Source organism: Trichosurus vulpecula, chromosome 5, assembly GCF_011100635.1.
Source record: "Trichosurus vulpecula isolate mTriVul1 chromosome 5, mTriVul1.pri, whole genome shotgun sequence".
Taxonomy (NCBI): Eukaryota; Metazoa; Chordata; class Mammalia; order Diprotodontia; family Phalangeridae; genus Trichosurus; species Trichosurus vulpecula.
In genome coordinates this window covers 107,681,178-107,708,223 of record NC_050577.1, presented here as the reverse complement: position 1 = coordinate 107,708,223, position 27,046 = coordinate 107,681,178, and the positions used below count along the sequence as shown (strand labels likewise).

The window sequence follows — 27,046 nt, the reverse complement described above, 5'->3', positions numbered from 1 at the left end:
AGGTTTTCAAAGTGGTCATTGCTCTACACATCCCCATCCCTACATGGCTTTAATGTAAACTTCTTTTCTCATTAAAAATTTTTATTTTGGCATGATTCTAGACTAATTTTTCTCACACTTAAGAAATTAGCAGCTTGTACTTACTATAAAGGTATATAATAATTCATTCTTTAAGACCTAAAAGTGATAAATTCTTCCTCTATGTCTGGGATGTCTAAGTTTACTAATATGACTAAATTCTTATACAGGAAATATCAGCAGGATAGACTATTATTAGTTTCACAAAATGAAAACTGCTTGTAACAAAAATACCATACTTTTACGATATTTCACAGGCCCAAATGGTAACCTTACCAAAGCTAGTTAGGGCGTATGTATATCTCATACCCATATTCAAAGTAATTCAGGACCAAATGACATGACTGGGGGGCTTGTGGATTTCCACCAGGCATTCTTCATCCCATCTGTCAAAGAACTTGGCATTCATTAAGTCCTCTTGTACCTGGGTAATCAGAGGGCTTCCACTACTTACCCATGAAGCTTACCTGTGCCATGTCATCCAAACAGTTAAAAATGTACTTCCTTGCTTCCTTCGATTTAATCCCTGTCTCTGCCTCATGATCGTCTGGTGTCTGGTCAAAACAAGTAAAAGCTGACTGGTTATCTGAACTGCTCCCACATCAGCATGACTAGTACACTTAGCAATTCTGGTCCAGGATCCCTTCCCTATCTTTGAAAGGAAACCTTTCAAAAGCCTTAAATTTTGTAAACTTCATTAAAATCTCACCCAGTGAAAAGCCTCTAGGTTTCAAAATGATCTCTACTAATCAGACCATTCTCTTCTTCCAAGATTAATCTGACATGAAGAGGAATTACAGAATTCGCTTCTTACCTTTAGCCTCCACAAAGGATATGGTGAGTCTGTATCACGGTTGAAAAACCTTGTTGTCTTTGTTCCTGCACTTAATAAATACTCTGCTGGCAAACCTTGTGTTTGTGAAATATATCGAATCTGTGAAAGAAGAGAGAATAAAGTCACAGTATCACTGACCTTCTGTCACGTTAGTGACTTCAGGGGATTTAAGGACAACAGAAATTATAATTTTATACACAAAAACAAACAAAAAAGGAAATAATGGGGGAGGGGGAAGAGTAGGAAAGAAATAATGGAAAAATTAAGAAGAATAATGTTTGGGCCCTGTAAGTTGGGACTGAAGCATATATTAAACAAAACCAAACCAAAATGCCCATGAGTATCTTGTATAAAACATAAAATTCCAATCTACCATATTTTCTACAAGAGGAAATAAGGAAATTAATGGATACTTGTCAAGAATACCTGGGTTATCTTAACTCACCTGATCATATTCTGATGCTCCTGGATATAAAGGCCAACCCAAAAATAGCTCTGCAATGACACAGCCCAAGGACCACATGTCAATCGCCTCACAAAAAGGTAAACCAAGGATGATTTCAGGGGCTCTGAAAAAGAGTAGAAGAAACTACTTAGCAATTCTAAAACACAAGTGGGTATTCATGACTGTTTGAACTATACATAATCTGTGAAAATGACATACAGCACTAAGACTGTAAAGAATTTTACATATATACATACATATGTCCTTTCATCCTTACAATAACATATGTTGATCGTATTAACTAATGATCCTTATAATAACTCATGATGTAGGTATTGTGGGTAGTTTTATGCCCATTTTACAGATGAGAGTATTTTTATAATGAGTTCACTTCATACATGAAGACTGGATGCTAATGATTCATCCAAAAGAATGCCATGGAATGCAGAGTGGTTTCTTCGGCAATCAGTAGAACACATTTCTAAGAGGAGTGCATGTAGTTGGTGAACTCAGAATAAGTTGACTGACTCAAGGGTCAAATCTGTAACATCAGCCTTATTAGTACTATACCATAATAAAATGCTATCTTAGAAACATTCAGGCAAATATTTTCTAGTTTGATTAGTGATTTTTTAGTATAGGTATGCCGGTATGCCTTTTACCATTGCAGACTCCATCCTTTCTATGCCATAATGGATAGACATTTGGAATTGCTATAGCTAAAAAAGATCTGTTCCCTTATAGCTGTCTTTTGCCTCTTTTTGTGTACCTAGTGCATAGGACATCATGAATGTCTACTGATTGACTAATAGCTAAGCTTCTTATAATGAGTTCTCCTCAACTTAGGCTGCACAGCCAGTACTTTCAAATTATCTCCTCTCTACCTCCAGAAGCAGAGGTGGGTAACATGTGGCCCTTTAGATCCTCAAGTGCAGCTCTTTGAATGAATCCAAACTTCCCAGAACAAATCCCCTTAATAAAAGGATTTGTTCTGTAAAATTGGGACTCAGTTAAAAGATGGCACCCAAAGACCTAGAAGGCCGTATGTGGCTTTGAGTATTAGCATGACTGGGTGGAAAAACCAAAACGCAAATAAAAAACTAAAATTTGCTCTTGACTATGCTGAATTTCAAAAAATGAGAAATCATCTGGCTGAAGTCTCTCAAAAAGTGACCCGATCATTTTACTATCATAGAATTCATTAACCTATGCTTTTCTTCATATACTTCTCATCTTGTAAATTTATAAGTCTAGCAATATATAACCTATATCAAATTGTTTGCTGTCTTAGAGGGGGAGAAAACTTGGAACTCAAAATTTTATAAAAAATGAATGTCAAAAATTGTCTTTACATGTAACTGGAAAAAAGTAAAATACTATTAAAATTAAAATAGATTTATAATTCTTATAAAAGGGCTTAGCTGTTAAAAGTATATATAACTGTGAAGAGGAAAGTAATATCTCCTTCCCTTGCTAGTTTTTTTTTTGTTCTCTCTCTTTTTACCCATCTTTAAATAATAAAATAAAACTTTGGCTCTCATTTCCTAATTGTTTCTCCATTTAAAATTGTCCCCTCCTGAGTAGATTTACCTCCCATTTCTGAACTCTTCTAGAAGAGTAAACTACAAAACCAATAATCCTCTGTCAGTCTTGTGATGAATTAATTTTGCAGAATAAGCTTCCCAAAAGGTATTGTCATTTCTGTCATTCCTTTAAAGCTGTTCTGTAGCAATTCAGGTAGTAGTACTGTACTGTTTGATGTAAAGGAATATGCAATGGCTTAGGATACTCATACAAAAATTCTTAATCAAATTTGCCCTAAGTTTAGCTTAGTATAAAACTTTAGATGGTTTACAAAGCCCATCTTTTACAATGGAAGAATACTTGATCCAAAAATAAATTTCATTAAGTTGTCAAACTCTTTCTGTACCCACCACATTCCCTAGTTGGCCTTTACTTGCAGAATCAGGCTATTCATACTGGGGGACCAGTTCTAACTTAGGACATGGATTATAGAAGAAGCAACTGCCTTAAAAGGACCTTTACCTAGCTCCATTCTCACTGCTGTGGTCCCCACTTCTCTTACTCAGACCCATGGCTATGTGGTTTAGCAGAAAGAATGCTGGATTTGTGGTCTGGAAGGACCTGGGTTTGAATCCTACTCTGATAGGTGAGCTTTTGCCCAATCTTGTTCCAAATTTGGCCTCCACACTGTTTCCCAGCCAACTTCCTACTATGCTGCCTGCCCTCCATTATCCTCATCTTCCTCCCACTACAACTTTGGGAGATAGTTTTTATTGATAAGGACTGAGCCAACCCTCAGGCTTGAAATAAGGATTAAATGAGATGATGAATGTAAAATACTTTGCGAACTTGAAAGCATTATCTGAAAGATGGCTATCATTGCTGTTGTCCAGACCCTTTGCCTGGGTCATCCTTGTTGGTCATCCTAAGTTCTTGATTTTTTCTGCTTGACCTGCAGGAGTCGGAACTTTTCCTAGCCCAGCTGACTTTCCTGAACTTAATACTTTATATGCCCAAACTTTTGTCACCTTCTACCTCTTAGGTTTTTGTTGACTTCTTGATGGACTTTTAGTCCCCATGATCTATGATACTTGACAGATCTTTTCCTGATTAACTGTTCTGAATAGAATTGACTTCAAGAGGTGTATGGTTTGGGGAGATGAGATACATTCAGGAAATATTTAAACGGTAACAGTAGTACTATTAACTCATTTTATAGCATTTTCTGAAGCTTCAAAAATGCTTTCCTCACAACCCTTGAGGTTGCTTGTGCAATATTATTTCTATTTTACAATATTTATTTCTATTACATAAGGAAACTTTGGCTGAGAGGTTAAATGACAAGGCCACACGTTAATAAAGTATAGCTGTCAGAATTGATCCAAGTCTTTCTACTCTAAAACCCTGTGTTTCCTATTACGTTATTACTCAATTCTCTGTCTAAGATGTATCAGGGAAGGGAAGAGATTGCTGTGAACTTAGGTGGTTCAAGGAGGCGGTAGATACTAAGTTGGATCCTTAATGACCAGTAAGATCTCTAAGTAAGGGAAGAAGTGTATAAACAGAAGTGTAAAGTACAAAGGCAGATCTGTGTGCATGGTTCACCTGCTCAAATTTCTATTCCAGGGTAGGAAAGCATATTCACTAGTCACTAGCCAGTTCTTAAGGCTAGTGTTACCCTTTGGAGAAGCTTGGCTTCTTCAAATACAGTATAATATTCCAAATCTGGTTCCAGTCTCAGTATCTATGTGGATTGGAGAGTGGACACTGACTTTATGCATCACTTTAGCTCCCTCAGATGGCTGGAAGCTGTCTTCTGTGTTTCTTCCTGAGGCAAACCTTCCTCAGTTCACTGAACCTCTGGGTCCCCATGTTCTCCTCTGTAAAATGAGAGAGTTGGGAATAACCTCTAAGATCTCTTCCAGTTCTAAATATGTGAGCCTGTATTCCTTTTTGGCCCATCCCCTAAGTTGGTTCCTGGTGGAGTGATATTCCTTAGTGCATATGCAGAAAAGAGATGACTGGCACATCCTTAGTTATGTGAATGATCATTACTTTTCTGGCTCAGGTGACTGGATCCAACTCACTTGCCCCAGGTCTCTCTGGCTTACAACTCAAGCATCCTAGGGAAGTGTTCTCCCAAAATCTTATCTTTAGTTTATAATACCAAAACTACTTTAAACATACATTGACACTAAAGGATAAGAATGTCTATTTCCTTACAGGTTCATCATATACACACAGCATGATACTGAAATATCACACTGCTCTAAAGAGAACAAATGTCACCTCTCAATACATTAAGGATGAAGCATTTGTCTACGCTGGCTGTATTGACAGCTCTCATACATGCAGTTCATAGAAAAACTAGAGTGGAATCCTTTCACAACAGATGTTGGGAACTAACCAACTGCCTTTTAAGATAATCCCACTGGAACAAGTTTTTTTATAGTTTGTTTTTGTTGTTTCAAGGACGTGATTTGAGCTATAATATCCAAATCTGTTTTATGACTTAATGTTCACTCAATGCTATAATGTCCTGCAGACAAAGATAAATAACATACCACTCTTGTTTTCGAGAAGGTTGCTATCTAGGAGCGGCGATATATACAAACAGTGCAAAATTTTAGAATGTAGTAAATGCCCTAAGTACGAACAGTGTGCTTGGACTAGACAGAGAAACCCCTCTTGACTGGGCAATTAGGGAGGACTTCATGGAAAAGGAGGCACTGGAGCTAGACTTTGAGGTACTTTATACTGGAAGGGACCTTAAAGCTAACTCTGTTATCTAGGTCACTGCCTGATACTTTCCAGTAACAGCTTACTATTTTTCATGATAGCCAGTCCCATTGCTGGATAGTTCAGAAAAAAAAATTCTTCCCTGTTCACAGGTAAAATTTGTCCCTCTCTAACTTCCACCTTTTGGGTCTAGTTCTATCTTCTGAAATAACAGATCTACCTGGGGAAAATTTATTGGGTGAGAGCAAATAGGCACAATACTGCTAATGTTACTCTGTCTGATCATAGTAACGGAGTCAATAAAACAGTCTGCTCACTCACACAAGAACTCCTTGGCCAGTCAGGAGGTCTGAGTAAATCTCCTACTCCCTTTTGTATCACATTAATAGAAGCAGGATAAGACCAGCAGCAATCTTTAACTTGTAACGTTTCTGGAGCATTAATTGGCAAGTCCTGAATTTACTATGACTGTATATTCAGGAGAACATTATTTAACTTTTCCAAAATTGAAATTGGGCAGAAGTAGTCAAATATGGAAAGTGGGGTTTTAGTTCTACCAACATTTAGTCTACTGTTTGTATTAAAAAAATCAGAGAAACTCTAGAATTATAGGAACTCTGCCACCTATGCAAGTCAGTGACCTGGAGAGGCATGTAGGACATTAAAGTGAAGCATATAGGATCAGTGAGAAACAGAAGAGATATGGAGAACGAAGAAGCCTATTTTAGGCTTTCCCTGTTAAGGGAAAAAAAACTGGATATAAGGCATGATGATTGATGAAAGAGGTAGAAATGCATGGGGACACCAGGTAAGTATACAAACTCACCAGAGACAATTCAGATGGGAAAGGCTGGAAAGAATGCAGATTAGGACCATGGGTTTAAGAAAGACAGGCTAGTTGAAAGAAATCTGTGACTAAGGTTTAGAAAACATGGAAGCTGCCTGGTTGTGGTTCTGGTGGTTGGGGACAGAAGGAACATTATTGCTTTATAAACCAAGCAAGTTGGGAGAAATATTTTTCTAATTTGGACTAGAATCTCTAGAAGTAATTAAGGGTGGACTAATGAGGAAGGGCAAGGTGACCCAAGAAATGTGGGAGATTATGAGTGTGCTGAACATCCTGGGAAGGAGACAGAAAAGACCTAAGAGGCTGATTCATGTGCTGGCAGCACAGGTACTGTATAGCTTACAAAATGCTTTTATAATGCATATACAGCATAGATGGAAAACTGAAGGTCCTAGTGCTAATGTGATTTGTCCACTATCACACAGCCACTAAGTCAGGACTAGAAGCAGGTCTTCCGACTCTATGTCCGTTGTTCTTCCCCATTGCACCATGATGACTCACTGGCCTGTTAACCTGTGCCAAGATAAAGTGAATATTGAGACTGTACTTAGAGTTACCTAATTTACTAAGGCTGTAGCACCTCATTTCAATACAGTGTAGTGTCAAAATGGTTTTTTGACTAAAGATCTGATGAGGCATGTAGTGCGCTGAACATTGTGGGGCGGGGGACAGAATAAAGGGGAAAGGTTTTGAATGTAAGGGCATGGTCTTTGGGGAACCCTTGCTTGCTCTTTTGGCAAAGACAAAGTATATTCTTTTTAGGAAAAGTCCAACAACTTTTGGTGACAGCTCATTTCAAAGTAGAAAAAAATGCATGGAATTGTAAAGAAAACATTCTCTCCTTAATTTGTCTTCTCAAACTGTGAGTGTATAAGAAATACACAAAAGGGGAAAATAAGTGGGAAAACAGAGCAATGACTTCACATCTGCCTCAAAGGAGGCTTCCTTAGCAATCTCATTACCAGGCTGTTACAAAACAGGTAGATTTCTATTTTCTCCAGTACCACTCCCTTTAATCACATCCCACAGCTTTGGCATCATTAGGTCCAGAATCCTCCTCTCTCTCTCACTTACTGTACTTGGTATTATGACTTTGAGGAACTGTGGGTTTCTTTAAGTCTCAGTACTTTGCCCCTGATCTTCTTTTGTTGAACTCTTTTCCTTGGTGAATTGATCCCATCTCCTGACTTACTCATGCTCTTTAGTCCAGCCGCCTACCAGAGATCTAGGCTCATCTTCAACTGCCTCCTTGGAAGTCCCACTGTCACCTCAAACTTGGCATATACAAAACAGGAACCAACATTCTCAGCCACCTATACATTATTCTCTCTAAGTGTCTGAAGCAGGATTTGAACTCAGGCTTTCCTGAGAAGGAAGTGAAGCGACTTGCCCAAACAAAGTAAGTCAGCCATACCTTCTGATTCCAAAAATAAAGATGTGCACATACCAGTGCGTACACACAAGTTCCAACAACAAAGCTTGAATCATGTTCTGCTGTACTGCCTGCCTTGAGTAAGAGCTTGAGCAGGTGAGGTAGAAGGGAGTTCTGCTTAACTTGAGAGAGGGGGTAGAAAAACAAAAGCCTCCAGTTGGAAAAAACACAGCTGTGCTGGAGAGAGATGGAAGACAAAAACTTCAGAGGGGAATTCTCTCTAGTTTTCTTTGTTTTTTGTCTCCTTTGTAGGTTCTGTTTCTAAAACTGAGGGCTGGAATTAGCTTATTAAAAGCTTTTCACAGAAGTCTGTTAATCTGGGAACTTAGAAGGTTGTCATTACTGTTCCACTAATCATTAACCATTCAAGTCTTGGTGACCAAAGACATGATATGGACTTCACTCAGGATTCTTTGGTCACTCTTCTTTGCCTTGAGACAGAATGGAACTAGAATCTCAATAAACATGAATTATATAATAAAAGATATTTATTTCTAAAAGGGCGGCTCTGAGATATGGTCAAAGAGCAAGGTAAACATTGATCCCATTCTTCCAAAGTATTCCCTTGAAATTCCCCTTCCTCAGTTTCACATACAAATATTACTGAGAAGGGGAGATTACTCATAAGCCCATTTATTTGAAATGGAAGACATTTCAGTGCTGCTTTCTCCATGGACTTGGCAGGTCTATCCACCAAAATGAGGCTGAAGATTCAACTGGTTTTTGCTCTTGTATGTTATAGGCACTGAAGACTCATCCTGGTATATAAAACCACAGGCCACTACTAACTATAATAAACTTATTAAGAGGAGTAATAACCATAATGACAAAATGGTTCAAAAGAAAGGCCATGCAAAAACAAAAAGCCTATGCTAGGGTTAATTCATTTACTTGCCACAAAGTATATTTTTTTAGTTTACCTCTTGAAGATTGTGTAGCTAAACTTATCAGCATAATTTTATTTCATCTATGAAAAGCCTTGTGGAAGATGGATATTAGCCATATATTCCATTTTTGTGGTTGTTCAGTCATTTTTCAGTCGTGTCCTACTCTCTGTGACCCCATTTGGGGTTTTCTTGGCAAAGATACTAGAGTGGTTTGCCATTTCCTTACCAGCTCATTTTACAGATGAGAAAATTGGGGCATACAGGGTTAAGTGACTTGCCCAGGGTCACACAGCTTTATTAAGACACATTATTAAAGTGTCCGAATTTGGATTTGAACTCAGGAAGCTGAATCTTCCTGACTCCAGGCCTAGCTCTTTATCCACTGAGCGACCTAGCTACCATATGCTGCATTTACATTCAGAGAAATGGTGTTACAGGTAAGTAACCTCTTCTCTGTAAATGGGATTTACTAGATGTCAGAACTAGTTGGAATGGCTGAGGAGGGATCCCTATGTTGGGAAAAGACCCTATGAGGCAGAAAGGTCAAACCAGTTTTTCTTTCTTAAGCTTAGATTCACATAATGATACCACCCATGTCATTCCTTTACCTTCCCTGACCATTGAGTTTTCCAAACATTAAATTTGTTGAACATTTATTAAGCTATTGTTATTAAGTAACAGCCATGACAGTGAAAAGAGCATTGGCTTTTGGAGTCAAATTCCTGCTTTTCTGCTTTCTAACTCTATCACCTTTGGGATGTCATTTAATCTCTAAGCCTTAGTTTCCTCATGTGTAATACAAGAGTTAGACAAAGTGATTTTTAGCTCTAAATTCTGTATATGACTATACCCTGTTCTAAGTTCCAGCTATAAGAACACTGCTCCAAGATTATGGGGCAGATGGACAGTGCTAATGACTCCTGTTTGGAATGCAAAATGGTGTCCTGTCCATGAGAGAGAAGGGCATATGTCCCTCAAAACATGGATCTAGATCCAGGTAGGCAAGGCACTAGGGGAAAAACCCATACTATTGTTTAGCTCTGACGAATCTATGGTGAAATAGATTCAGAGTAGTGTTTCTCGTGGGAATCCAAAAACAAGATTGGGAAACTTACAGATAATAAGCAATGCTAAGTACTATCTGTAAGATATGCTATGATCTAGTGTAAAGCCAAAATCTTGTGTTTCTTTTTTTTTAATTGCTGACATTTAAAAAAATATTTTAGTTTTCAACATTGATTTCTACAAGATTTCGAGTTACAAATTTTCTCCCCATTTCTGCCCTCCTCCCACTCCAAGATGCATATATTCTGATTGCTCCTTTACCCAGACAGCCCTCCCTTCTGTCACCCCACTCCCCCGCCCTTTCACCTTACTTTCTTGTAGGGCAGGATAGATTTCTATGCCCCATTCCCTATTTATCTTAATTCTCAGTTGCATGCAATTGGGCATATGATTTTAAAACTCTGAGTTCCAGATTCTCTCCCCTATTCCCTTCCCACCCACCCTCCTTAAGAAGTCAAGCAATTCAACATAGATCACACATGTATGATTACCTCCTCCCCCTATCTGCCCTCCCTTCTATCATCCCCCCTTTTTGTCCCCTTCCCCCTACTTTCATGTGGGGTAAGATACCCAATTAAGTGTGTATGTTATTCCCTCCTCAAGTCAAATCTGATGAAATCGAGATTCACTCATTCCCCCTCACCTGCCTCCTCTTCCCTTCCAACAGAACTGCTTTTTTCTTGCCACTTATATGTGAGATAATTTACCCCATTCTATCTCTCCCATTCTCCCTCTCTCAATATATTCCTCTCTCATCCCTTAATTTTATTTTTTTAGATATCATTTGTTCATATTTCAACTCACCCTGTGCCCCCTGTCTATATTTCTTTCAACTACCTAATGCTGAGAAAGGTCTCATGAATTACACACATCATCTTTCCATGTAGGAATGTAAACAAAACAGTTAAACTTTAGTAAGTCCCTTATGATTTCTCTTTTCTTGATTACCTTTTCATGCTTCTCTTGATTTTTGTGTTTGCAAGTCAAATTTTCTATTCAGCTCTGGTCTTCTTATTGAGAAAGCTTGAAAGTCCTCTATTTTATTGAAAGCCCATATTTTGCCTTGGAGCATGATACTCAGTTTTGCTGGGTAGGTGATTCTTGGTTTTAATCCTAGCTCCATTGACCTCTGGAATATCATATTCCAAGCCCTTTGATCCGTTAATGCAGAAGCTGCCAGATCTTGTGTTATCCTCATTGTATTTCCACAATACTCAAATTGTTTCTTTCTGGCTGCTTGCATTATTTTCTCCTTGACCTGGGAACTCTGGATAATTTGGCGACAATATTCCTAGAAGTTTTCTTTTTGGGATCTTTTTCAGGAGGCGATTCTTTCAATTTCTATTTTACCCTCTGGCTCTAGAATATCAGGGCAGTTTTCCTTGATAGTTTCTTGAAAGATGATGTCTAGGCTCTTTTTTTGATCATAGCTTTCAGGTAGTCCAATAATTTTTAAATTATCTCTCCTGGATCTATTTTCCAGGTCAGTGGTTTTTCTAATGAGATATTTTTACATTGTCTTTCATTTTTTCATTCCTTTGGTTCTGTTTTATAATATCTTGATTTCTCATAAAGTCATTAGCTTCCACTTGCTCCAGTCTAATTTTTAAGGTGATATTTTCTTCAGTGGTCTTTTGAACCTCCTTTTCCATTTGGCTAATTCTGCCTTTCAAGGAATTTTTCTCCTCATTGGCTTTTTGGAGCTCTGTTGCCATCTGGGTTAGTCTATTTTTAAGGTGTTATTTTCTTCAGTTTTTTGGAGGGTCTCCTTTAGCAAGTCATTGACTTGTTTTTCATAGTTTTCTTGCATCACTCTCATTTTTCTTCCCATTTTTTCCTCTACTTCTCTTATTTGCTTTTCCAAATCCTTTTTGAGCTCTTCCAGGGCCTGAGACTAATTTGTATTTTTCTTGGAGGTTTTGGATGTAGGCTCTTTGACTTTGTTGACTACTTCTGGCTGTATATTTTGATCTTCTTTGTCAGCAAAAAAGGATTCTAGAGTCTGAATCTGCATCCTCTTTTGCTGCCTGACCATGTTCCCAGACAACTATTTGACCTTTGAACTTTTTTGTCAGGGCATGACTGCTTGTAGAGGAGAGAGGGCTTTGTCCCAAGCTTTAGGGGCCGCACTGCTGTTTTCAGAGCTACTTCTACCCCACTGTCACCACAAACTCTGCCACATCAGAGCTCCTCCTCCCCCAAGAACCACCAACTAGGATCACAATACAGATCTAAGCAGGGCAGAGCAAGCCCTGGACTCCCACTCTGGTCTGCCTCTTGGTTCATCCCACCATGTGAGCCAGGGATTCTGGAAGCAGCTGATGCTGGAGCTCTGGAAGCAGCCGCAGGAGCTTCTTGCTGCTGCTGTCACCACCACTGTACCACCTCCGCCACACCCAGGACTGGGGCTGGACTGCTTTCTAACCTGATCTAGCAGTTTTCCCACTAACCTGCTCTGTGGTCTTTGGTGTTTGTGGGTTGAGAAGTCTGGTAACTGCCACAGCTCAATGATTCATGGCCCTAAGGCCTGCTCTGGGCAGACTCCTGGTCTAATCTGTCCTGCCACGGCCCACGATGGGCTGCGTTCCGCTCCCAACACAGTGTGATAGACCCTTCCCAGCAACCATCCAGGCCATCCTGGGCTGGAGACCTACTTCCCTCTGCTATTTCGTGGGTTTTGCAGGTCTAGAATTTGTTCAGAGCCATTTTTTACAGGTGTTTGGAGGGATTTGGGGAAGAGCTTAAGCAAGTCCCTGCTTTCCAGCTGCCATCTTGGCTCTGCCCCACAAACTCTGTGTTTCTGATCTACCTACATGGACACTACAGAATCAGAGATGGAAGGGATCTCAAAGGCCACTGAATTCAAGTTGTGCCTGAATGAAAATGTCTTCTTCAGGTGGTCATCGAGCTTTCCTTTAAAGACTGCTAGTGATGGGGAGTAATATCTGATATTTCTATAATAAGTTAAGGTCTATAAATCACTCTACATAGAATATTTCATTTGAACCTTACAATCCTGTGAGGCAGGTACTTTAGATATTATTATCTTTATTTTACAGTTGTGAAAACTGAGAGAGAAGTTAAGTGACTTGACCTGGGGGCTTCAGGTATATGTTCTGGAAGTACCATATAGTATGCCTCAAAGTAGCAAAGAGGGCTTAAAGATAGAAGTCTTCTGAGGAGACAAATTCTAAGTGCTCTGCACCTCCTCTAAGGAAAAGTAAGCAACAGGCAATGCTCTTTGGAAAAATTTTCTTCTTTATCTCCTAAGTGATGCAGAGGGTACAGATGCTGCTTTCTTTAACTTGTGGGTAGAGGAACAATCAGCAATTTTGTCTGTCTAGGTTTCTGTTCTAAGAATTGGTAAGTCTGAATGGCCTTACATTATCATTTGGTTCAGGAAAGGTAATTCATTGTCTTTTTCATCCATTGGATTGCCTCCTCTGTGATTTCTCTCCAACTTGGGACTCTTGGGGGGGGGCAACTGCTACCTCATGTTCAAGGAATTTTGTGGGTTTGTATTCCTAAAACTGTAATTCTCAAGCTCACATCAGTGTACTTAATCAGCCCTAGTAATGCAGGAGTGGTACAAGTCTGGGAAACCAGAAAGCAAGAGATTCTTCTTACATCAAAACTGGGATAGTTGCTACCCCCTAATCCTTGGGAGGCAGTGTGGTGCAGTGGGAAAAAGCACTGAATTTGGAGTCGGATGATCTGCATTCAAACCCGAGCTCTACTATATAGTGAGATTTTGGACAAATTGCTTAATCTTTGGGGGGGTCCCAATTTTCACATCTGCAAAATGAAAGGAGTTGGACTAGATGACCTTTCAACTCCCTTTTAGCTCCAAATCAATGAGCCTATAGTCTCAGCCCCAGAAGGACACTCTATTCTGACTTCTTTGGAGTTATATAAGATTACCTCCACTTTTCTGCTGTAGAGAGAAATTCTTCAGGTACTGACTCTAGGGGATCCTGGGGTACAGTGAACTTTAATGACTTGAATCTTCAATTAAGAGAATTCAATTAAAGGCCTTACGCCATTAATGAAACTTAATGAATGTATCTCACTTTCAAAAATGAGCATAGTACATGCATTGTTTTCATCTTTACAGGGGTTAATATGCTGTACTTCACATAAGCCACACACTTGAACTACTCCAACCTCAGGAAGGCATGAAATTTTTTTTTTTGCCCTTTTTTTGGGGGGGGGGGGTGGGGCAATCGGGGTTAAGTGACTTGCCCAAGGTCACACAGCTAGTACATGTGTCAAGTGTCTGAGGCCGGATTTGAACTCAGGTCCTCCTGACTCCAGGGCCGGTGCTCTACTCACTGCGCCACCTAGCTGCCCCAGGAAGGCATGAAATTTAAGTTGCTTTTTTGACAGCTGAGATAGATTTGCACTGATTCATCTACTCTTTTTTCCTCTGGTACTCTTTGTGATCAAAGGCACAGATTTTTCAGGATGACTGGTTGGGTGTGAGGGTGCAAGGGGTACATAAAGTGCCTAGGGAGAAAAACCTTGGTCTTGGCCTTATCAGTACTGCCCAAATTTGCTAAGCTAACCAGCTAAAGAAAGGATGTGTGAAGAGCAGATTGGAAGAAATGGGCTGAATATAAAATAAAGATTAACTGCCCTGTGAAAGAGAGTTGAATGTGGAACCAGAGGGCCTTGGTTCAAGGTTCAAATCCTGCTTCTGCTTTTTACTGGCCTGACTTTGGGCAAGTCACTTTGCCTTTTGGGACCTTCCTGTAAAATGGGAATGTGCCCCTTCCAGCTCTAAATATGGTCTTATTTCTCAGCTTTGCAAGTGAACCTGAAGCTTAGTTTTGAAGCTTTTTAAAGCGATCCAGCTAAATTTTTAATGGAGAATACAAGTATATAGGGGACGAGTAGTGTGTGAGTGTGAGAGAGAGAAAGAAAAGAGAAAAGGGGAGGAGAGAGGAAAAATAATCCAATGAAGTTTTCACCCATATCTTGTTCTCTAATGCTTTTGATACTATTTGACAGATCACTTCCTGACATTTTCTAATCCTGGTTTCAAGAACACTCTAGTTGTATTAGGTGCCTGTGCCTCCAATGTACCAGGCATGGCATGATGCAGCTTACAAGTATTATCTCATTTGATCCTCACAACAACTCTATGAGATAGGTGCCATTATTATCCCCATCTTACAGTTGAGGAAACTGAGGCAGACATCTTAAGTTGACTTGCCCAGGATCACACAGCCAGTAAGTGTCTGAGGCCACAGTTGAACTCGGGTCTTCCTGACTCGGCTTGGTGTTCTTTCTGTTGAGCCACCTTGCTGCTGCTCCTGATCTGAATTCTAATTCTGATAATAATACTCGCTGGGTCTGTGACTTTGGGCAGGTTCTTTCACCTGGAGCCTTAGTTTGCTCACATGTAAGATGGGAGTAATGACATTGGCCAGGCTTTCCTCACAGGACTGTTGTCATGAAAGCACCGTGCTGCACAGATGTGTGCGTATATACATACACACATACATAGATACATACACATTATCTCCCTATCTAGAGATAGGGTCAGAGTTGTGATTTCATCAGTGTGGAGAATTCCCCACATGGAATGTCCCTCCACTGAACCAGCCATGTTTAACTTAGCTGTCTGTGGCTCTGAGAAGTGAAGGGTTTTGCCCATTGTCACCTGGTGAGTGTGTGCCAGCTAGGTGGCACAGTGGATAGTTCAGGGCCTGGAGTCAGGAAGACTCTTCTTCCTGAGTTCAAGTCTGGCCTCAGACCCTTACTAGCTGTGTGATCCTGGGCAAGTCACTTAATCCTGTTTACCTCAGTTTCTTCATCTGTAAAATGAACTGGAGAAGGAAATGGCAAGCCACTCCAGTGTCTTTGCCAAGAAGGCCCCAAATGGGGTCATGACTGCTTCAGGGCAGCTACCTTAAAATGCTCAGCTTACAGTGAGTGTTCATTCTGTCATTGTTTACTGACTAAATGGAGGTAAGCAAATGCTAATAATAACCTTGCTAAAGAAGGGCCTGTGGGGGCCCAGGCCAGCCTGCCTTCATTCCCCTTTATTTAGACCCTGTTCTTGACTCTCTGGACTTCAAAATCATACCCCCCCTTCTAGCTCTGGTTCAACCTGGAACTTCCCTCAGCACCTGAGACCTCCTCATAGTGAGCAGCCTCCCATATTCGATTCTACTCACCCTGGAATATCCAGGGGTGTGCTAGTAAAGGTGTAATGTCGAACAACTTGGGGGAGGGGATAGGGAGATAAAGGTGCCCAAGACTCACTTTTAAGTTTAATTTGTATTACTAATATTTTCTCCATCACTTTCTTAAGTCTGGGCCCAGGGGCAGGGAACCAACAAGACAATAAGTCGAGCCCTGATTTGTAGTGATTTCTGAGGTATAAATGCTCACACAGAAAATTTAACAGTCCATAAGAGTTATTTCCAGCATGCCCCTGGGTATATCTCTTTACAAAGCCCACCTCTTTCCCCTTGTTGGTTAATTCTTCTTTAAGTCTCTATTTTGTGAAGGGATCCAGGCCAACCTACCTTTATTTATTTCTATCTTGGCCTTGTTTCTGACTTTCTCTGGATTTCAACACCATGCCTTCTCTCCTTTTAACTAATCTTGGGACTTTCCCCAGCACATAGGTTCTCTTCCTCCTAGAACGGCTTATCACTCCCATGTCCCACTCACCAGGAATATTCCTCCACAGGTCTTATCCACCTTCTTCCATTGGTAAGTTCTTCCCAGAGTCTCCATTTTGTGGAGGGGCTTAGGTTGGTCTGCCTTCATTCCCTTTCAGCCCTATTCCCGACTTTCCCTGGACTTTAAAACCTTCATTCCTTCTACCTCCAGCTTTTCAGCTCCTTTTTGTGTGTCGTTCTCCCATTGGAATGTAAGCTCCTTGAGAGCAAGGGCTTTCTTTTTGCTTGCATTTCTTTACCTAGCTTGTGTCCAGCCTATAGTAAGTGCTTAATAAATGTTTATTTCCTTCCTTTGTCCATCTTCCTTTCCATTCTTCCTCCTTATTCTCTCCCTTCCTCCCTCCCTTCCCAGAAAAAAATGATAGAGAATTTTGTTGCTTTTTATTTAGTCTCACAAAGAGTGCTTGTATTGGAAATAAATAAAACTACTTCACACACTTTACCCATTTGACACTAGATTCAGGTTTGAGAGGAAGTGAAACAATACTGGCCTTACTCTTTTTAGTAATTCTTACTTCTGTGGAAACCAAACATATTTTTTCTTCTCCCTTCTGTGTTTCATTGACTTTTAAAAGCTCATTAAGAGTCAAATGAATTCATGGTTAGAGAGGGTATGGCCAATTGAGAGTCCTAGTTCAAAATGGGTAAATCAGTATTTTTGGAGAGAAGCTTAGTGTCAGGATCCCTGTGACCTCAGATGAAAAAGATGTCCTTAGTTAAGGAGAACAGTTTTAAACCTAGGTCCTATAATTTCAAATCTAGCAGTCTTTATACTATGCCAGATTGCCTGAGCACTTCTGAATGCATCACCTAGCCTCATTCCCAATCATCCCAAGTGAAAGGGATGCACAGGCTCCCAGGCAGCAAACTACACAGAAAGACCCAACGTCCACGCCCCTTGCCACCTCACACTAGAGGAGCACAGGAACAACTATCCAGATATTGAGAAAGCACATGCCCACAGCATCCCAGATGCTGAATCCTTGCTTCCCACCCATGCCCACACTCATTTCCTTACTTCTCACACACAAACATTTAAACCTGAAGAATAGTCTACCAGTATTCCAGATGATGCACCAGCCCCATGTCCACTGTGTACTCTCTTCCAGTATATAAAGCCTACAACATTTGATTCTCCCTCATGCATTTTCTCTCCTTACTCTTGCATCAGGGAAGGAAGCAATGACATTTGGTAGATAGAAGAAAGCATAAAGTCTCTTGTTTTGTTATTTTTATTTCTGAGGTAATTCTTGCTTCTGTAGAAACCAAACAAGTCTTTTTTCTCTCTTTTGGATTTAATTGACTTTTGTTTGTTTAATCGACTTTCAAAAGGCCATTAGGTTTTTGGCACTAGCTAAGGGTGAAACATACCCCTATTTGCCTTTAACTCCGTAATTTTATCTTGTGAACCCTAGGTTAGAGTCAATCATCTTTCCTAGTGAGCAGTTATTCTTTACTGCCACATATGTATCATTATTGATGAACTTCCTCAGAACTATTGTGCTTCGGTTGATAAGAGAGGTTTCCCTGGTAGACAGATTTTTAAGATTTTTCTGCGTAGGCAGCTTCCAGTCTGGAAAGTGTATCCTCCATCCTCTTGCCGTAAAACCTGATGGGTGATCAGCAATTTGATTTTTTATGTCAAAGTATAGAAAAGCAAGGCCAACGAGGCAAGAACATAAGATACAAACCTGAACCTCAAGGGTTATTATTAAGAAACAACATGGGTGATGGCAAAGATATATTTTTGTTCTTGTTCTAAAGGAAAACCCAAGAAAAGGTGAGAAGGAAGACAAGGAAGGCTGTCTAGCACAACTATCTACCTCATTTTTCAGTTCTGGAATTACTTCCCTCTGCCAGCAGAAGGCAAATTGTCCCACCTTATGGATTAGAAACATTACTCCCATTTGGCCACACTCCTACTTTGCTGCCATAGCCACTGTAGTGATGTTAAACAAAGAGCATGCAACAAGAGTTCTACCACGGGCATGGCCCAGGGACTAAATGTATAGAGATGCCAATTTCAAGGCCTGGATGTGAATGTAATAGCAAGGCCAGAGCAAAGTAAAGCCCTTTAGATTCTCCTTGTGCTGACCTTCAATTTACAATCTAATGTTTTGTTTCCTGAACAAATAAGCATTAGCTGCTGTCATAGGAGGCCGCTTTGTGGACAGGGGGCATTCTGCTCAACTCCCTTTTTTCCAACATTCCTGAACAGCTAAATTAGGTTGAGAGTACACCTAAGGTTTGTGGCAGAGCAAAATTGGTCCTAGAGACAGGAAGACCTGGTGGGTTCAAGTCCTGCCTCTGATACGTACTAGCCATATGACCATGGATGCAAGTCCTTTGTGACCTTGGCATTGGAAGGAGTTTACTGTACTATAGTTTAAAAAAATGTTAAAATGAACATTAAGAATTGTTTTGAAGAGAAAAAGAAGTCTCAATAGGGAAACATGCACGCTGAGGAAGAAGTGTGTAGAAGGAGGGAAAGGCTGCCCCATCTCTCTGTCTTGGGGATGGTGGGGTTTTATATTATGGCTGGTTGAGCTCCAGGTATTTTAGGACACTATCAGGCAAAGGCATCTTGTCTCCATCTGCTGCCTGTATGAGTTAATGTATATAACAAGGTGACGTTTATCAACTGCAGTATGGGATTTCCCAAAGAGTAGGATTTACAGGGCATAGGGATGCTTTGGTGCTGTTAATCTTCAATGATACTGTTAATATTTTTTAAAAGTGGAAATTTTATACATATGTGGACTATATCTTAAGGTCAAATGTGAGAATTTCCTTTAAGTACCTTAAAAAACTATTGTTTAGCACACAACAGGGACATTCAGGAGAAGATGGTAACTCTTAAAATGTGAGAGAGTTCCATTTAGGACAGGAATTCTGAAATATTTTGCTCTCAGGACCGCTTTACACTCTTAAAAATTATTGAGGAACTCTCTTTCTAAGAGCTTTTGTTTATGTGGGGTGTGTGGGTGCGTACATGTGTACACACCCACACACATACACACACATACATATACATATATTTACCACGTAAAAATTAAAACCTCTTAGTATTACTATGAAAATGGTTTTGATTTTGTGTACCCTCTGAAGGAGTCCTGGGTACTCCAAGAGGTCCCTGGACTACACATTTTGAGAACTGTTGGTTTAGGGTTGTGTGGGATACAAGATTGTTTGTGAAAGCTTCCCATGAATAAATCAAGCAAGATAATACTCAGATAGTACAAATTTAGTTAGGATGTAGACCTCACTAGGCCTAAGTTTTGTTTTCCTGTAAATCATATGATTTCAGGGAAATCAGGTGGTCTCCCCCTCTCCCCCTCCCGTAGCCTACTCGCATGCTGTCATCTTAACATTGAGATTTCCCTATAAGGTAATTCTGTAGTTTCTGTGCTAGTATTGGATAAACTTATTCTGGGATAGATTGTGAGGCCACCTGTCCCAGCAAATAGGGACAGGGATCCAGCCTCTAGGGGTGGAATTTCTTAGAATTGTTTGTACAAGGTTATATATCCCCTTGCTTGCCTTCTCCCCCTTGCCTCTCTGCACTACCATCCCACCCTGGTAGTGGGAGATGCCCAATTCTCGCGAGACTTGATCAAATAAAGCTTCTGTTTTGTTTCTACCTTGAGAAAACCGAGACACCTCTGTTTTTGTTTATTTTGAGCCTGTGGTTTGTCCCACACAGGGTGAGTACAAGGAAAATGCAGACAGTACTTTAAAAGTAGAGTTACAAACATCAATGGGGATGGGGATTGGATCTGTCATTTTATTGGTGTAGGAAAACTCCCTCTAGCAATGCAGGTCAATACTTTCTCTGTAACTGACTGTCTAGTCTTAGATGTTTAGAATGCCAAGAGGTTAAGTAACTTGTTCTGGGCCACACGGTGTCTTGGACTTGAACCCAATTCTTTTTGGCTCCAAGGCCAGTATACTCTCCATTATACTATGCTATCTCTTGATGAACATATAAATAGCTTAAAAATAGTTTATATGAGTTCATGAATAACAATTCCCAAATGGAAACTAGCAGTCCTTGAGAGGTACTCCCCCTAAACTATCAATCTAACATCAATTAGAAATATTAAATCCTTTCAAAACCTGTCATTGTCAGGAATGCTAAGATAGATAAACTGTAAGTCCAACCCAGTATGGCGGTACTTAAGTTAACCTCTCTGGGTCTCATCTAGGAAAAAGTGACCTGCCTCAGTGGAATGGTGGGCCACAGCTAGCAAACAGAGGACCAAAACCCTTCTAAGTACAAAGAACAGGAAGAATTCCTACAGATTGTATGTAAATCTTAGAAATCTCATCACTGTTGCACAATCCTTTCTGCTCAAGGACTTCATGGGTTTGCTCATCACACAAGTTCAGATGTAACTAACTGTATTTAGTAACATCATTCCTCTTATCAACACTCTCATCATTTATTGAATAGTGTAAATTTTTAAAAAAAGCTATTCCCAAGTAAAATAATAATTAAATTAAAACCATCTAAGGTTGTCCAGGGTGAGTACCTAGTTTGATTGTCTCCTAAATATTTATGGTTTACTGATGTTTCTGTTCACATGCAATAAACAGCCAAGACTGGAAAATGGAGAGCACAATAAGGTATCCTCATTGATTGGAAATGGATTGACTTGAGGAACAAATTCTCTAGAACCTGATTATCTAAGTATTCAACTGAACTATGAGAAATATTTCTTATATAAGGCCCCATTTTATTGCTTCCTAAGGAATTATTTCATTCTAATGAATATAGTAGATACTTGAAAAATATTTATTTACTAATTGATAAAAATAACATTTTTCTTACTTTACCCAGGATTCTTTAAAGAAATTTGAGCTTGTAGACATCCAGTATCTAGTCCTACTAGTGGTTCCCTAAATCATCATTTTGTCTCATCTCCATCCCTTTGAGTAGGGTTGTGCCAGGGAAGCACTTTTTCATCTTACCTTTCCTTATCTAATTTAAGGCTTAGTTCAGGTGCTATCTCTCAATTGGCATTCACTTTCTTTTTCTCTTCTTTGCTTCACCAAAAAGTATTGCTATAAATATTTTTGTACATATAGTTCTTTCCCTCTTTCTTTGGCCTTTTTGTGATATAAGCCAAATAGAGATATCACTGGGTCAAAGGTATGTACATTTTACTGACTTTATGTGAATAGTTCCAAAGTGATTTCTGGAATGGTTAGAAAACTTCATAAATCCACCAATAGTTTGTTAAAAAGCATGGATGCTCTCTATAAAGCCTCTCCTACAATTGTCATTTCTGCATTTTGTCATCTTTGCTGATCTGATGGGTGTAAGGTGGAAACTCAGAGTGGCTTTAATTTGCATTTCTCTTCTTATTAGTGACTTAGGAGTATTTTTTTTCCAAAAGACTGTTGATACCTTGCTTTTCTTATTTTGAGAATTTCCTGCTCATATCCTTTTGACTATTGGCAGATGGCTATTGTTCTTATATATTTATATCAATTCCCCGCATATCTTTAATATCAGACCTTTATCAGAGAAATTTTCTAAAAATTATTTTCCTAGTTAAATTTTCCTTTTCTAGTTCTAATTGTACTTGTCTAATTTGTATGAAAATTTTCAATTTTATATAATCAAAACTGTCTATTTTTTAATCTCCTATGACTCCTGTCTACACCTTGTTTAGTCAGAAAGTATATCTTTATCCATAATTGTGAAAGGGAGTATATGATTTATTTCTATATTGTGTCTTCATTTGGAGATTACTGTGGTATATGATGTGTGATGTTAATTTAAACCTAATTTCTGCCAGACTGCTTTCCAGCTTTCCTAGCAGTTTTATTGTCCCTGTCCTAGTAGTTGGACTCCTTGGGTTTTTCAAATTCTATGCTATTATGTTTTGATTGTTTTTGGGTATTGCAATCTCAGTCTGTTCCACTGATCAACTTTTCTATTTTTTAACTGGTACAAAATAGCTTTGACAATTATCACTTGGTAGTGTAGTTTGAACTCTGGTACTACTAGGTCCCCTTCCTTTTCTCTGTCAAGTCAAATCTAGTTAACAAGCATTTATTAAGCACTTACTGTGTACCAGGACTGTGCTAAGTATAGGGAACAAAAATACAAGCAAAAAGAAAGGCAAGTCCCTACGTTCTAGTGCGGGGTGGGGGTGAGGGGCGGGGTGCGGGACCTGTGGCCTTGAGACCACATGTGGCCCTCTAGGTTCTCAGGTGTGGCCTTTTCACTGAATTCAAACTTCACAGAACAACGTGTAACCACGAGGCTGCAGTTTCCCCACCCCTGTTCTCTTGGAAAGTCGTTGTCTTTGACACTTCCCTCTCTTTTCCCTCTCTCTTTTCATTATATCTTTTGAGATTCTTAACAAAATTCATTTGAAAGAACAAAAGGTTATTTTTTTAGTCCTATAAAATAACGTTTTGGTAATCTGATTGATATGGTACTGAATCTGAAAATTAGTTAATTTTATTATAGTGGCAGGACCCAACTATGAATAATTACTCTCTCTCCAGTTATTTAGTTCTGTCTTTATTCCCATAAAGAGTATTTTGAAAACCCTTTCTGTTTAGCATACATTGTCAACCTCGGAGGCTTATTATATATGTCTGCATTCCTGGTGTTATTCTTACAGGGCTGTAAGAGTCCTTCGTATACATAATTCTATATTGTCTCTAAAAAATCCAAGCTGGTTGGTGAATTTCCTGTGAAAATACATTGGTCTCTTTAGACAGCTCTGTTTTTCCTTATCAAAATCACAGTTCTGTATGTGTCCATAAACTTTGGTCCTTGAGAGGTTTCCATATGTCTCAAGCTGACTTCTACAGATGATATTAGGCTGGTAAGCCCTACTCACTCTTTCACTGAACCTTCTGAAATTTGCTCTCCTCAAATCTACAATGAGTGTTGAGTATGCTTGATTTTCTTATCATAAACTTGTCCTCAAGGTTTAATTCCAAATATGTGATTAAGCATCTACCATGCTCAAATTGGGGCAGTGAAGTAGCACAGCGGTTAGAGTGCCAGGCCTGAAGTCAGGAAGACTCATCTTCCTGAATTCAGATCTAATCTCAGACATTTATTAGCTGTGTGACCCTGGGAAAGTCACTTAACCTTGTTTGCCTCAGTTTTCTCATCTGTAAAATGAGCTAGAAAAGGAAATGGCATACCACTGGTATCTCTGCGAAAAAAAACCCCGGTGGAGTCACAGAGTCTGACATGACTGAAAAATGACTCAACAAAATGCTCAAGGTTGCTGTTAGACTAGACAGTATGTCTGAAAAAGAGAGCTGGCCTTGGAGTCAAGAAGGAGTTAAGAAGAGCTGGCCTTGGAGTCAAGAAGTGTTACCTTGGTTTCGCTGGCATGGGTAAACTACATTAATCTCCTAGTGGCCTCAGGTAACTGTAACTGCAGATAAGTTAACTGTTTGATGTATACTGGTAGAGTTTTCATACCAAGAGTTTCCTACACCAGTGAAATCACAGAACTGCTCAAAGCATTGTGCTAGATACTAGAGATACGAAAATTATATTCAAGGAATTTACCTTCTAAGGTTCCTATCATTTTTATCTCCAGAGGGGTGTTCCTTATGCTGCTCCCTCCATTTTTTGAAAGAAAAAAATTATCATTAAATCAAGTCCTAAATTTATCACCTCCTTTGCTTTTAGCCAACAGAGCTTCCAACAGATATACAGAAAAATGAAGTCCCTTCATCATTACAATATCATACCTGCTTATTATATGTGTGAATTCTGTTGTATCTTTTTCTTCCTTTTTCCAGGTGGTCTGCAGTATATTCTCTCTATATATTCTCAAAATACCATTTCTCTTTCTCCCTTTATTTAATCTTGCCCAGATGTTACCCATCTTGTTTTTCCACCTGAATTCCTGCATATCCTTCACAAGGGTACAGGTTTTTAAAGTAAAATGATGCCCTAATGGGTAGGGTCTTAGATGAATGAGACATACCTTTTCCCAGAGTCATACTGCAGTCATAAGACCTATCTCACCAAAAGTCTCAGTGATGCCAATGTTTTTGCTCTGTGCATGCTTAAAACCCACAATGTGCATTTGTATATAAACATGAGAGGCTATACCAATTGTCTTAGAAACTATCACATGTATGTTACTAGTATTTTCTTCTGTAGTTATTCCTGTTATCGCCATGGTGTTATTGCCACTGTTTATGGTATCAGAGTTGGCAGATATATGTGGACAGGTTTTTTTCTTTTCGCTAAACCCTTGTATTTTGAAAGGCAAATTTATTTTTTACTGATCATTGTTAGAATATCCCTGGTGAAGAATCAGTTATTGTATTATTGTATTTTAAATCATGGTCTGTCCAGAAATCCTAATCCTATTCTTAGTCACCATCTTTTTAGCTAGCAATAGAAATATCTACAGTAGATGCCATTTTTCACACCTGCTTTCCTCTTCTGAATCCCATACTTTCAACTGGAAGTAGGGATGACAGTACCATATATATTCCAAAGGTCTTCATTATTATTATTATTCTTATTGCTCAGGGCTTCATAATCTTTAGCACTGCTTTTTAAGTTTCTTCTGCTTTCTAAGTTTCTTCTGGTGGTATTATTTGTCTGCATATGAATCATGATAAGTGGGATAAAAACAAAAAAGTTCTCCTTTCAAGTAGCTTACAATCTAATTTGGGGCAAGGGGAGAACAAGTACACAAGAATCCAAATAAGAATAATACAAGACAGAATGTGATAAAAATAAAGAAGATATCTAGACAATGTACCATATGAAATCTGAGAAGGAAGAGATCATTTTTAGATGGAACATATAGAAAAGAATCTGGGGCGGGGGTTGGCCTCAAAGGAAGAGATTTCAGTAGGTTGGAGATGAGGAAAGAGTGTATGGGAATGCATGGAGTCAAAGAGAGGGCAAGATGAGATTTAAGCATATCCAGCAGGTTCAATTTGGCTAGATTTAGAATATAGAGTAAATGAAGGAAAGACGTGTGAAATAAGGCCAGAAAAGTAGGCTGAAGTCAGGCTGTGGATGCCTTAAAATGACAGGCTAAGGAGTTAAATTTTATGCCATAAAACTGTCCTCTGCCTTCTCAAAATGCTGGATGTAACCTAGGATGCTGGTTGAAGGAAATTAATAAGGGCTTTTAATGATCTCAAACTCTTCTTGAAACAAAGGCCCACCTTTTTAAACATTGCTATTATTCTGGTGATACCATATGCCTGTCTTCCATGAAATACAAGAGTCTCCAAAGACCTTAAGCCTTGGCTCACACAAAAGGTAATACAGAAAAACTCAGTGTTTTTATGTTGGCTGTGATCTATTACTAGCAAAACATTACACATGTAAGCATAGGACAAGCATTGTAAAAAATATCATTAAAGAGATGTATGACTAGACAAGAAGGTGGGATAGTCATGTTGCAAGAATCAAGGATCATGGGTGAGCAGGCCACATGGTCTACTGGCATATATGAGAGGGAAAGCTACAGGAAAAGATTTAGAGGAAAGCCCTCTGTGGAGGATTTCTGGCATGGAAAAGACAAGAAGGCGGCAATGGGTGGGGGGGAGCGGACAGGGGGAGCAGCACAGGCGGAGGGTGGGCGTGGTAGTGGTGGTGTTGTGATTTGCCCTATTGGAAGAACTGCCCCAGGTGGAGGAGGTCATAGATCCATTGAAATACTGAAAATAAGGCATATTTAGAGTAGAGGACCAGACATCCACCTAGGTAGATTATTTTGGCCTGGAAGAAATAAGATTTAGAAGGGACATGATAAGTGTTTTCAAGCATATGAAGGTTTGTCATATGGAGGAAAATTCAGATTTGTTCCATTTGTCCCTAAAGGATGGGATCATGAGCACTGGATGGAAATAGAAAAAGGGCTGAATTAGGTTTGATGTCAGGAAAAACATAACATTTAGAGGTACGTGAAAGTGGCTTGAGCTGTCTCAAGAGGCTCTGAAGTCCCTCTTCTTGCAGGTCTCCAAGCAGTCAAGTTATATTTTAAAGGGGATTCTTCTGTTTCTAGGCCTGAATAGACTATTTCATTCCTTTCTGATTCTTAATTTATGTGATTTTGTGGTTGAAGCTGGATCCAAATGAAGAAATGGAAGTGGAAATGCTTGGGAAATTTTTAAAAATTTTTATTTTATCATTTTTATTTAATATTTTAGTTTTCAACATTGATTTCCACAAGATTTTGAGTTACAAATTTTCTCCCCATTTCTACCCTCTCCCCCCACTCCAAGATGGCATATATTCTGATTGCTTCGTTCCCCAGTCAGACCTCCCTTCTGTCACCCCACTCCCTGCCCCATCCCCTTCCCCTTACTTTCTTGTAGGGCAGGATAGATTTCTATGCCCCATTCCCTATATATCTTGTTTCCCAGCTGCATGCAAAAAACAACTTTTTTTAAGCATCCACTTTTAAAACTTTGAGTTCCAAATTCTCTCCCCTCTTCCCTTCCCACCCACCCTCCCTAGGAAGGCAAACAATTCA

At 39.4% G+C, this 27,046-nt stretch overlaps 1 protein-coding gene across 9 annotated transcripts in view; it reads right to left on the bottom strand.

Annotated features, from left to right (window-relative positions):
- Positions 1-27,046, bottom strand: part of HIPK2 (homeodomain interacting protein kinase 2) — a 256,243-nt gene that overhangs the window by 80,138 nt on the left and 149,059 nt on the right. For all 9 annotated transcript variants that reach the window (XM_036759556.1, XM_036759557.1, XM_036759554.1 and 6 more), the window contains exons 3-5: positions 1,359-1,482; positions 893-1,012; positions 546-632 (exon numbers count right to left, since the gene is read on the bottom strand). In XM_036759556.1, the coding sequence (XP_036615451.1) occupies positions 546-632; positions 893-1,012; positions 1,359-1,482 (331 nt within the window). The remainder of the gene's footprint in view (positions 1-545; positions 633-892; positions 1,013-1,358; positions 1,483-27,046) is intronic.